We start from the raw sequence: 12,743 nt of genomic DNA, 5'->3' as shown, positions 1-12,743 counted from the left end.
GGATTCAACTCGGGAGCTGCTACACAGGGAAGTTATCCTGCATCGATTTGGGTTGATGGGAAGTTTTTCCAATACCAATTTCCACTCCTAAATTTGCTGCTGTTGTTGCTCAGTTAGCCCCACTGCAAGAATCCATCGCCCTCCGATCAGTACCGTTTTCATCTGGGCCTCTCTCACCCTGCGAGCACCAGCCTGTTTCCCACCCTTTACTTTCACCACCTTCCAAGAATTTGACAGATGTTGTGGTCCCGAACTGAATCAGTGCTATATTTTAATACCCCTTTTAGAAAATGATTCTGTTGTATATTTTGTAAGCATTTTTTTAAGGTTTCGAGGCAGTCTATGGTGTGGTGTAGGCAAGGGCACTCCTGTTTTTTACTTCCTCTTCGGAGAGCAGATTAATCTTGGGAAACTGGTCAAACCTTGAGGAACTGACTCAGCAAATGCATGCTTGTTTAGCACTGGCGCTTTCTGGCTCTCCCTCTTCCCAGAAACAAAGAGATGCCCACAAGAGACAGTGCTTCTCACCCAGACACCCTGAACCTGGGAGAGAGTGAGAATGAAATGTGGTCCGTGCTTAGCATTGCTGTTACACAGACTCGGGAGTGGACCAACAGGACAAGTGTTCAGCTGTTACTACACACAAGCAGGGTCTCAGCTCTGGATGCAAAGACTCTTAAGTTTTGGCCACCACCCATAGGTGTAATTCAAATGCTAGGTTACGGCTTTCCTCCAGCAGATTGAGAGTGATAGGGAGTGGGGAAGGTACCCACCGAGGAATATGACCACCTTCTCTTTCTTGAAGGGTTGGAAGGAGAGATCAGAAGTCAGAAGTTACTACCCTCTTCCTCACCCCTTCTCTTCATCCTCAACAACTTCCTCTTATAAAATTGTACTTGACGCAGCGCTGATCTGAACCAGCGCTGTATCTGATGGGACTATGGGGAAAAAATCTTCCATAAAACGAAGAGAGGTGCTTATTGTAGGGGAAAGGCATGATCCTGCTTATTTGCATAACACAAACACTGAAGCTGTCAGTATATTCTAGGACACACCAATCTAATAATCACACGTCAAAAACCCAAACAATGTGCTGCTAATCATACACAAATATAGACCTCCTCCTTCACCAGCCAAGCAAGCAGAATAAAATTAATGACCATCCTGTCGTTTAGCATAATAAGTCGCACTAGGGAAAGCCCGCTGAGTCGATGATTTCGTAAGTCAGCTCCTCCATAAGTTCTGTTGCTTGAAATGGAAGCAACTCTTCCTACAACTGATTATGCTAAAGTAAGCCACAGAGTAGGCCCATTTGAATTATGGGCACATACAGAGAAGCTGAATCACCAAGTCCCACTGATTCAGTAGAACTACTCTAGTACGATTTACAAAACTAAGCAACAGGATTTTGGCCAGTGTGAAATTGGTAGGAAAGAACTCAACATTGATCATGATAATCCCTGGAAAAACCCTGAAATGGTAATGTAGCCGAGCCTTAAGCAGGTCAATTAACCGTGATGTGAAAAAACCACCTTGATTTGTTTGTTGTCTTTAGTTTAAAAAAGTGCATTGGGAGGGAAATCTGGTACATACACCAGTCCGTGAAATGCACAGACTTCTTAAAGATTAAATATTTAATTTCATTGCTTCTCTAAAGCCACACCCTGACAGAAAAGGGCCTTTAAATGTCTCAAAAGCAAACGAGAAAGGGAATACAACTGCCTAGTAAAAGACGTTTACAGGACAGATTTGTTCTGGGCCAATCCTTGACTTGCGTGGTTTAAGGCAACCAAAAAAGAAGCAGGATGATCTTTATGAATCCACCAGGTATGGGTGTGATGGTGGTCCTCACTATCCTATACTAAGGCACAGGAAATGTGGTGGCTTATGTGGCTTAACCCCTCACGTCTGTCGAAGCCTCCCCTGGTCAACCACGGCCATCATTCAGCCCCGTCTCCATCAGTGGCTTCTCCTGAAGGGGTGCCTTAGGCTGCAACCATTTCATCAAACCAGAGACCTGGCCATGCAGGAGCTTTTTATTCCAGTTTCTGCCTTCTGTAAAGATGCAAGGCTGCAAGATCAAGGTGGAGAAATGGTTCCAAAACTCCCTTTCAGGGTATCCCTGCTCGTTTTCATCCATTTTTTTCTCTTGCCGTTTCTGAATCCGGGACTCCAGATGGGTCAACATGCCAGGTCTCGCTGGAGGTTCTGGAAGGAAATTGTGCTCCAGTTCTTTATGCAGCGATCGTTCCTAGTCTTCCGGACTGGGTGACTCTTCCAGGTCTTCGGCTTCCAAGTCTTCGGTGAACGGCCCCACTTCTGCTGGCGGTTCCTCCACTTCGGGCTCGCTGACCGTGATTTCAGGAAGAGGTCCAAGCATCTGGTTTGGAGTCCCCTGATCAGTGCCGACAAGCTTCTTACTTGTTTTGGACTCGCTGTCCTTCCTGCAGGAGGCCACGGTGACTTTATACTCCTCTCGGAATTCCTTCAGGAGAGCCAAAGCCTCCCGATACTGGCGCCAGTTTTCCTTCTTCTTCCGCAAGACGCACACTGCAAAGAACGGAACAAGCCATTTTATCATATTCCTTCCAAAATAGCAATGTCAGAGAACCTTTCTGTGCGCACCTCACTTGCACTGCAAATTCAGCATCTGGAAGAACCAAATCACATAATTATATACATTAAGTTAGTATTACAGCAAAGCAAAAAGCGGATCAGGTGGCTAATACAACCGCCCCCATAGTGCTGAAAGCACTCTCTGGGCGGTTTACAATTTAAGTATGAAGGCTACACATCCCCCACCCCTTCCAGATAGCTAGTTGCTAATCCAGCTGGTCGGTACTCATTTTACCAACTTTGGAAGGCTGAGCTGACCTTCAGCTGGCTACCTGAGCCCGTTGGGATTGAAATCAGGTTTGAAGGATGGAAGGCTGAGCAAACTTTCAGCTGGCTACCTGAGCCCAATGGGATCGAACTCAGGTTGTGAACAGAGGTTTGATTGCAGTACTGCAGTTTAACCACTGCGCCAGGAGGCTCCTTTATTATTCTGTGCTGGATATGTGCAACAAATTCAGCTTCTCCCATCCTGGACGAGGAGCAGCGGAGTTAGCTGGACCATGGCTGCACACACTCCCCACCACTCCCCTCTTACACACCAACACTCCACTGGTTCCAAGAAGCGCTGACTGCACAAGATCACACTGGCATTTTAACTGTGGGCTTGTCCAGGAACAGCATTTGCCCCCCTATATGCTATAACCGATTGTGCAGGGAATATTTTTTTGCCGTCCCGACAATGTTAGGCTTAAAGGGGTACTAACTGATAAAGAACAGCAAACCACACTCAAACAGACACACCCCAAGCTCTTTGTGTTTCTTAAAACTGTTAGCTGTGACTGGTTCCCCCCACTGCCCTTTTGCTTTATTCCATTGTGGAAGAGCCAGAAAAACTTCCCGAGATGGAAGCGATTTCAGTGTTAGCACTGCTCCCCTAACAAACAAAAACCTGGCACAGAAGCAGAGTCTTCATTGAATCTGAAGGGTTTCCTTCTTGTTTCGGAAAGAGATGTAGTGAAACAGTGCTTGCTTTCCAAGGGAGATTCGCCAAGGGGGTGAGACTCCATCAGAAAGGGCTCAGACCCCCCAAGCTTCCAACAATAACACTGAAAGGTCCGTTCTCTTTCCAGAAAAACCCAGCACAGTGTAGAAGACCGTTTCTAAATATCGGTGGGGTGCCCCACTGCCTTGATCGGAAACCGTCACCGGAGGCCCGAGCTGAGTGCATACCTAAAGGTATATGGACAATGTTGGTGGGCTGTCTCATCTTCAGGAGGATTTCTTCCAGCCGCTCGGCCTTGTCCTTTCGAGGCTGCTGAGGGGGGACCCTTGGGACCTGTAAAGAAAAGAAAACGCCCTGCTGGTGGACATCATCGGTTTGGCTCACCTTCTCAAAAAGAATTAGCAGATTTTAAATCAAATCAATTCATCAGCTGTTGTTCTTGTTCGTTACAATTCTGAGTGGGAAGCCAGACAAGTACAGGATCCCGAGAGGAAAGAAGGAAGGAGCTGATGGATGGATGGATGGATGGATGGATGGATGGATGGATGGATGGATGGATGGATGGATGGAAGGAAGGAAGGAAGGAAGGAAGGAAGGAAGGAAGGAAGGAAGGAGGGAGGGAAGGAGGGAAGGAAGGAAGGAAGGAAGGAAGGAAGGAAGGAAGGAAGGAAGGAAGGAAGGAAGGAGGGAGGGAGGGAGGGAGGGAGGGAGGGAGGGAGGGAAGGAAGGAAGGAAGGAAGGAAGGAAGGAAGGAAGGAAGGAAGGAAGGAAGGAAGGAAGGAAGGAAGGAAGGAAGGAGGGAAAAGCTGATGATGGATGGGAAGGAAGGGAGGAGTTGATGATGGACAGACAGAAGGAAGGGACAGTCAAACAAAGGGATAAATACTCAAGCCCTCAAGAAGCCAGTCATGGGAGGAAAGGTCCCCTGGATAGTTAGAGATTTCTGATAGCTGGATAATTCAGAGTACCTTCAGCTTTGTCTCCTGCAATCCTCTAAGCCCATGTTCTTTATTTACTAAGCTGTAAATAAGTAGACTTTGCCATGTGGTGTAGTAAACAGAGTGATAGACCAGGACCCGGGAGGTCTGGTAAATACACTCTGGAAAGGTTTTTTTTTTTTTTTTTTTTTTTTTTTATTTAGTGTATTCAGGCAGTGGATAAATGAATCAGTGGATAATGATACCATAGTTAGGGGATCCTACTGTACAGGGAAAAGGGAACACTCTTCCAACTCACTTCCATCCGAGCTACTCAATTTGTCTGAATGAGTCCTTATTATTAGAAAGCCCCAATTTCCCAGAAAGCAGATTCAGCCCAAGAGGTAACAATCCACCCGAGCAATTTCATCTACACGGAAGGCTCAACAAGGGTTTGGACTCTGTTCTCCAAAGTCTAGAAGCAAGGCCCACGCACAGCTGTCTCTGGGCCCACACTGACCTTCTTTGGAGCAGGTACGTAGGGCTTCTGGAAGCTGTCAAGCCTGGCCTTTGAGTCGCGGTACACCCGTGGGTAACGGAGAGCTTTCTCCAGAGCTTGGACATGGTGCTGTATCCCTGGTGCAAATGAAAACGGAATTAAAATTGGAAACCGAGAAATGGACTGGGCGTTCTATGGGGGGTTGTGAAATTTGCGCTTCCCAAACTTCCACATGAATTCGCTTTCAGTTCTAAAGCAAGATGTGCATTTTCCTGCTAATTTTATAATGCAGTTTGCAATTTTTTTAAAAAACGCACAAAACAAAAACTAACTCTGGAAGGTGACCATGTGCAAAAGAAAAAAAGCTGTGTATTAAAAGGCAAACTAAATGAGTGTCAAACATATGAGAAACAGCTTGCAGGAATGCATATATTTGAAAAAAATGCAAACAAATATGGATGCATTCTCCAAGGCTTTCACAGCTGGGATCTGATGGTTGTTAATGGGTTTTTCTGGCTCTTTGGCTGTGTTCTGAAGGTTGTTTTTCGCCAGGAATCAGAACTCTGTCTGTACTCTGGTGCAGTTTGTTTGGATAGTTGAGTATTTATAGCTGTGGGATCAGCTTTTGTCCTTTTCAGGAGATTGGGTGATTATGGTGATCAGCGTGGTTTTTTTGGATGCACTGGGGAAAGTATACATAAAAATGAGTCTTTTGGGGAAAGTGCATGTAAAAACTCGATGTGGAAGTGGAAGGGAGCAAACACCAGAGCCAGGAGAGAAATGGGAAAATCAATGGAATCAAATCTGTTAGCAGGGGTGCGTACTGGTCAGTCATGATTCACTGTCGAGTCCAACTTTTAGGTTGCTCTAAAAGTTGGACCTGGGTCTCCAACTGGAAGACTTGCCAGCATCCCTACTAAGTAGTCTCTGGTCCAGTTGAAAAGAGCGACTGCCTTCTTCCCTGGACATGTTTCTGCATGTGGCATTAAAGAGGTTGGTTGTCTCAACGTTATTATTGGGGGTTGCATCTACAGATCTTGTGAAAGTCCCATTTCTGGGCTTCCTGTAAGGCAGATTACAGTTACTTTTCCAAGGTCTCTGCCCCTGTTAGTCATGAAAGTTACATCATGGAAGGAGAAGGGCATGTTCTGCTCTTCACCCACTTCTCACAGAACTCAGGCTGAGCTGCGTTTGAGTCGGACCACTCCCAAGGAGCAGGGGTTGGTTTATTTATTTATTAAATACCTAAACACACCACCCCTTTTTGTCCAAAAAAAAAGGTACGGAAGGGGACTCGCAGTGCTAAAAAATACAGCATTAAAAACAAATTCTGGATTGAAACGTAACAGCCAATTCATAAAATAAAACTAAGCGTACAGATCAGTCCAATGGACAGAGATGGAAATCATCGGGTGTCTCTCTCCCCCCAACAGGTGGTGCTAGAATTTGGAATCAGCCACCAAAAAATGCTTCCGAGAGTAGAAGGAGTCAGGAAAAGGTTTCCTCTGAAGAGCTAAACCTGAGTGGGCTCATAGGAGAGAATGGGGTCCTTTTCCTGCGGTGCAGGGATTAAACTGCAGTATGTACTGCAGTGAAGACTCCGCTCACACCCTGAGTTTGATCCCAACGGGCTCAGTTAGCTGGACCAAGGCTGACTCAAACTTCCATCTTTCTGAGGTCAGTAAATTGAGTATCCAGCTCATCCGGGGGGGGGCATCGGCAGGGGGCAATGTGCCACCTACATAATTAAATGGTAAAGTGCCCAAGAGAGTGCTTCAAGCCCTATGGGGCAGTATACAAGGGCCACGCTTTGCTTTGCTTTTTCTAATCATTTGTTTCCAAGCTACATAAGTCCTTTTTACAGGTCATGACCCGTGCTTCGAATTTTGCAGGAAACACCGACCGGATCGACTCACCCACGGGCTCAATGAAGTCGGGACCAGGGTCTCCCCCGAGCAGCTCTTCGTAACCTCTGTATTTCTCAGGCACGGCGTGGGAGGGGCTGGTCAACTGGTCTTTGCTCGGCTGCTCCGTCGGTTCCAGAAGGGGACCGGAGGCATCGTCCACCTTCAGACCCAAGCCAGAGACGGGGCACATTTTTTAACCAAAAGGCGACGCTCCCAACACGAACCACCCCTGGTGGCTGCAGCCCAAGAACCCCGCACACAGCCACACTCGGAGGGGAGGAGGGACCCCCCTGGCATGGAAGGAGGTTAAAGGCGCAAAGCAGAAAAGCGCCCGGTGTCTTGAACGCACTTTCCAAAAGGTTGCCCAGATTCCTTTCCAGGCATTGGATATATAACCCATCCTGTTTCAAAAAAACAACAACAACAGATCCTTTCCACCACCACGCCTCTCCTCTTGCAGACAACAAACGGGATCGCGGCACGGGTTTCAGTAACTACCTTCCCACGTTTGTTTGTTTGTTTAATTTTTATGCCACCCATCGAACCGACGGTCACTCTGGGCAGTTCACAATGATGACAATAACACAAAGAAAAAAAAATAACATGATCAGAGCGCAATTAAATTTAAGCTCAATGAAACTAAACGAACGGACATTTTAAAACAGATAAAAACAGGCTGTGGATAAAAGGGTGACACTCTCAGCGGCTCTTAGGAGGGTATCGGCTGGACTGCCAGAAAGCCGGCTTCATGTCTCGGCCTTGATGGCCATAACAAGCGGCTGCTGCTAGGGTGTGGTTTGTTTGTTTTTTCCTTTTCTTGCAATGTCTGATGTTCTGGAGGAGATACAATGATTCTTAAAACTCCATATAAAAAGGATCATATGCCAGGGTGACTTGTGATGAGACCCGAAAGGGCACCTCTGAACACCTGGCAGGGCGGCATTTCATCCGTCCACAGGGCTCCCCCAGGTCCTGCAGCTGTTTCCCACTGGGTTCTAGGCAGTGCGTGCATGCGTATGTGTGCAAGAGAGGGGGAGGCAGGGAGATTACTAATCCCCATTACACAGCTTTTCCCCACCCCTGGAAAAAAAATCTTCGTTTTCGCTTGTACTGGTAGTATGACTAGATGAACAGTCATTATAAATAACCAGAAGTTGGGAAAGTTACTTTTTGAACAACTCCCAGAATCCAAAAGCTGGCATATGGCCAGCGGTCGCCAAGGTCCAGGCCCCTCCTTCTACGATCTGATTATAATCCCCGGTGACTTTCCAGTTGCAAAGTCTTCTTAAATTCGTTCTCGTATTTTTATCTCGTTTCGACCCAGAACGCTTGCACAGACTTAACACGGCGACCTCTTCTGACAATGACTTTCCTCTGCTCAAGATAAACTCTCTGCTGAACAGTCCCAACAAAACCAACAACAAAACTTCTGATAACAATTTAATGTTGTTCTTTTTTTGGTCATTTGGTTTTGCAAGCCGGGATCCACCTCCCCTCATCCTCTGAAACGTGTGCCCTTGTAAAATGGTTTGACTTGGAGCTTTCATCCCAGCAGATGGGGCCTTTTACCTCCTAGAGATGTTTCGCCAGAGAATTTTTGCAGAACTATACCTGCGAGGGAGACTTTCCACAACAGCATCGTCTGCAAAATTCTGAACACAGTATCCCTATTTCAGCAGTGGGTCTTTTTCTCTGCCACTGAGGGGGGGAAACCCGGGACAAAAATGGTCCCAGCCAACCAATCAGTGACATTTCTGTCTCTCTCTCTTTTTCTTGTCCCAGCTGACTGAATGAACGGGCATTTCCCATTGATTTTTATTTTTATTTTTGGGAACCCATGATACCAAAAATGACAAGTGGCTGCCTGGTTATGAGCAAGTGGGCCCCATTCAGGAAAAACAGGAGCTCTTACCCTCAGTACGGTTGAGCCCCTGTATCTGCAGAGGACCGGTATCCAAGACCACCCTCCACAGAGGCTGAAAAATGTGGATTATAGCAAATACTATTTTAATAGCGAACGCTATTCATCAGCATGGTCTCTGGCTCCATCTAGTGGCCAGTTCTGGAAATGACACCATGGAAACATATTTCTAGGATTTTTCCTTTAACGTTTTTAATATTTTCAGACCATGGATAAGTGAATCAGTGGATACTGATCTTGTGGATAAGGGGGTCCTACTCCATATTGGAAATCCTATGGCAATGCTTCCCAATCTTGGGTCTCCGGAAGTTCTTGGACTGCAATTCCCAGGAAACTTCAGCGCTAGCTGTGCTGGCCAGGATTTCTGGGAGTCCAAGAACCTTCCCAAGATTGGGAAACCCTGTCCTATGGGGTCAGGAAATACCCCAGAAGTCACTCAACACAATTTCCCCGTCCTAATCAGCTTGGATGAAGGGTTAACAGTTGCACAAGCCTGTCGCTTCTAAAACAAGGGCCAGCAATTCAACTCCCACTTGGAAGTGGCTTTTTTTGTAAAACTAGTTTTTGGTCAGGTTTTCAATTAAAAAAAAAAGTAATGGGTACACAGCTCTGCAACCTGTCATCGGACACACATGCCCACCTGGGTCATGAAGAAGGATTGCGACGTCTCTGCCGCCAACGACTCCGCGCTGCTGCTCAGCATTTCGGTATCAGTGGAAAGTTCATCGTAAAGTCTTGAAGAAACAGCTTCTGGCTGGATTCGGGCAAACAACTGATAAAGCTCACTGGAAGATGACCGGGAGGGTGAAAGAAGCTGCAGTGAACTCTTTGGGGCTGTGGAGGGCCTGCGAGGTGGAAGGTTGTCCACCACCGGGGTCTCCTGGCTGGAGCTGGTTGGTGGAAGAAGCTTGGTGGAGGAGTCCTTCGGCTCTGGAGGCCACTCTGTGGTCTGTGGTTCAGCTTCTGTCTGATTTGGTTCTTGGGATACTGAGCTAGCAGGTGGCGCAGGTTCCGACCCATGCTGATCCTCTGGAGGGGATCTTTCTGGTGCAGAAGGATCAACTGAAGATGAAGGAGACCCAACCGAGCCCTCTTCACCTGCAAGAAGTCCACCTGGTGGGCCAAACTCAGGATGATGCTCTCCTTGTACAGATAAGAAAGGTAAAGCAAGAGATTCTGCTGGGAGGAAGTGGATGGGAGGAAGAGGTTCAGAGAGATCCTCCTCCCCTCCGGAGGGTTCAGTTAAAGAGACGGGTTCTCTCAGATCCTGCACTTGTGAAACTGAGCTTCCTGGTGGAGCTGGGTCTTCAGAAGCCTCAGCTGCAAGAGAACCGCTCCGCAAACCCGCCCCGAGGGCATCTCCTGGAGGAGATCGAGTTAGTGAAGGACGCTCTGACAAATCCAGCCCTTGAGATGATGGGCTGGCTTCTGCCATGAGTTCCAACGGGTCCTGTTTGACAACAGGGGATCCAGTTGTTGGGGAAACGTTGGGCAGATCTTCTTCCTCTGAAGGCGAACGGACGGGCAGAGAAGACTCATCCACACCACGCTCTCCCGCATGAGGGTCCGTCGACAGGTCCGGTTCAGAAGAACTCTGTTCTGGAAAAGCTGAGCTGGCCGACGGTGGGACTGATTGCGGCCGGTCTTGCTCAGACGTGACAAGTGTCTCAGATGGTTCACGACGTTCTGCATGAGGGGTGGGGACATCTTCTGCCAGGTCCTGCTGTTGCAATGGTGAGTTTGGAGGCGGAAGAAGTCCTGAGGGAGTTCGCTGGGCCAAAGGCGGTGAGGGTGGTGGAGGTCTCTCAGAGATATCCTTTCCTGATAAACGCCTTCCGGCTGGAGAGGCATCCCCCAAGTCATTCGGTGGTGGTGGAAGAGGTTCAGGCAGAACGTGTTCCGTCAGGCGTGGCTCAGTGGGTGGCGGCAGATTCAGCGGGTCCTGTTGCTTTAAAAACGACCCACTTCGTGGGAGAGATTCAAGCAGAACCTGATCCATAGAGGACTGGCCCTCGGGAGCACTTTCGAAGAGTATCTGGTTGAGTGAGGAGTCACTTCCCAGAGCGGTTACAGACAGAAGCTCTCCAACAGAGGACCGGCTGCCGTCTTCAGAAAAGCAGCTTTCCTGAGAATACGGTGCAGATATTTCGCCCTTGTCCAGAGTAGAAAGAATCTGCATGTCGGAGCCGTTGGCTGTGGAACAGGATTGGATGGAAGGAAGCGGCTGAGACCCGTCTCGGATAAAACTTTTGCTCTCGTCCAGCAGGTCAGCGCCCGTCCACAGTTGCCAGAAGGTGGTCTCAAGCGGCACTTCTATCCTCCGAGGGCGCTTCCGGACCTTGGGCAGCTGTGAGGTCACCTGCAACAGACATCAAGGACGGCGGTGCCCTGCGGTCCAGAACAGAAAGCTGGGAAAGGTGATTTCTTTGGACTACAACACTCGGACGCTGGGAATGCTGGGCATCCATTTGGGATGGTCCAACTGTGGATTCCCTCTATTGGCAGTGGGCTGGAAGACATGGATCCTTTTGGACTAGACCAGTGCTTCCCATCTTTGGGTCTCCAGATGTTCTTGGACTAAAACTCCCAGAAGCCATCCCCAATCGCTGTGCTGGACAGGGTTTCTGGAAGGTGTAGTCCAGGAACATCGGAGTGACCCAAGGTGGAGAACCACTGGACTTTAGCAGTGGTTTTCAAACTGGGGTCCACAGATGTCCCTGGACTGCAATTCCCAGAAATCTTCACCACTTGCTCTGTTGGCCAAGATTTCTGCACATCTGGAGACTCCAGTTGGAGAACCACTGGACTAGATGACCCTTGGGTTGTCTTTCATCTCTACAACTCTATGAGTCAACAACTTTACCCTTCTCTACCTTACCTAGAACACACGTTTAGTTACAACCGAGAGGACCAAGACCTCTGGGTACCTTCACTATGAGTGGTGTCCACCTTCACTGCTAGTTTTTTAAAAATCTCTTTCTTTACCTCTACTTTCTGATTTTTTGCCAGTTCTCCAGACCTCCAGGTTCTCTGGGCCACCATTCCCACCAGCAGCAGCCAACGTGGCTTGCCAATCACCTCTTCTCCTGCACGATGGCTGGAATAGACGGGAATTGGCATGCAAAGGATCTGGAGAGTGCTGGGTTAGTGCAAGCTTGTTGAGGAAGGGGAAAGGAGGAAACGTTGAAAAGGGGAAGGGGGTGCAACCCGGCACCAACCAGGACACTGCGTCGTGACCCGGACTCCCCCTTGAGCATGCCTTCAGGGAAATTTCTGGGCGAGCGAGAAGAGCTGAGAAAAAAGGGAAGAGCAGGCAGGGTGGGCGGGTGGGAGAGAGGGAAAGGGACCCTCTCATGGAACCTCGGGAAGGGACGTCTACGCTTTTGGAAGATGTGAGGGGACGGATCAGGAGTGAGCCAATTCCAGAGACCCAGGGACCACACAGGCCCACCATGGAAGTCCCTACTGTTTAATCCCCTTTGTCCCTTCCAGAAGCCAAAGGGAGCCATTTCACCATCTTTTAGACTGCTTTGGAATGGTTTTAACCAATGTCCGGTTGGAGAAAGCCCCCTTTCCCAGTCTAAAATAAAATCAAGGAGTAAAATATAGCAAAATTGCCCCCACACACATCTCCTAGAGCAGTGGTTCTCCAACTTGGGTCCCCCAATGTTCTTGGACTGCAACTCCCAGAAGCCTTTTCACCCCTTGCTGTGCTGGCCAGGATTTCTGGGAGTTGCAGTTCAAGAATCTCTGGGGACCCATCTGAGAACCATTGTTCTAGAGCAGTGATTCCCAACCTTAGGTAACCCAGGTGTTATCTAAGGTCGAGAACCACTAGCCTAGAATATGCCAGATTGAAGCAATTTTGTTAAAATGAGAATGCATGAAACTGGCCATTCTGATGTACAGCCTCTACCACATATCTCAAAACCCGACAGAA

The 12,743-nt window shown here is 48.2% G+C and overlaps 2 protein-coding genes across 2 annotated transcripts in view; one reads left to right on the top strand and one right to left on the bottom strand.

Moving 5' to 3' along the window:
* LOC110078166 (sialidase-3) overlaps positions 1–12,743 on the top strand; it is a 94,053-nt gene that overhangs the window by 27,891 nt on the left and 53,419 nt on the right. The gene's annotated exons all lie outside the window — the stretch shown is intronic.
* Positions 1,519–12,743, bottom strand: part of XRRA1 (X-ray radiation resistance associated 1) — a 36,268-nt gene continuing 25,043 nt past the window's right edge. The window contains exons 13-17 of the mRNA XM_078390234.1: positions 9,444–11,162; positions 6,892–7,042; positions 4,997–5,112; positions 3,787–3,892; positions 1,519–2,550 (exon numbers count right to left, since the gene is read on the bottom strand). Of these exons, the coding sequence (XP_078246360.1) occupies positions 2,252–2,550; positions 3,787–3,892; positions 4,997–5,112; positions 6,892–7,042; positions 9,444–11,162 (2,391 nt within the window). The 3' untranslated portion in view covers positions 1,519–2,251. The remainder of the gene's footprint in view (positions 2,551–3,786; positions 3,893–4,996; positions 5,113–6,891; positions 7,043–9,443; positions 11,163–12,743) is intronic.

The sequence above is a fragment of the Pogona vitticeps genome, chromosome 3 (genome assembly GCF_051106095.1).
Source record: "Pogona vitticeps strain Pit_001003342236 chromosome 3, PviZW2.1, whole genome shotgun sequence".
NCBI classification, from domain to species: Eukaryota; Metazoa; Chordata; class Lepidosauria; order Squamata; family Agamidae; genus Pogona; species Pogona vitticeps.
This window is presented reverse-complemented; position numbering and strand designations above follow the sequence as displayed.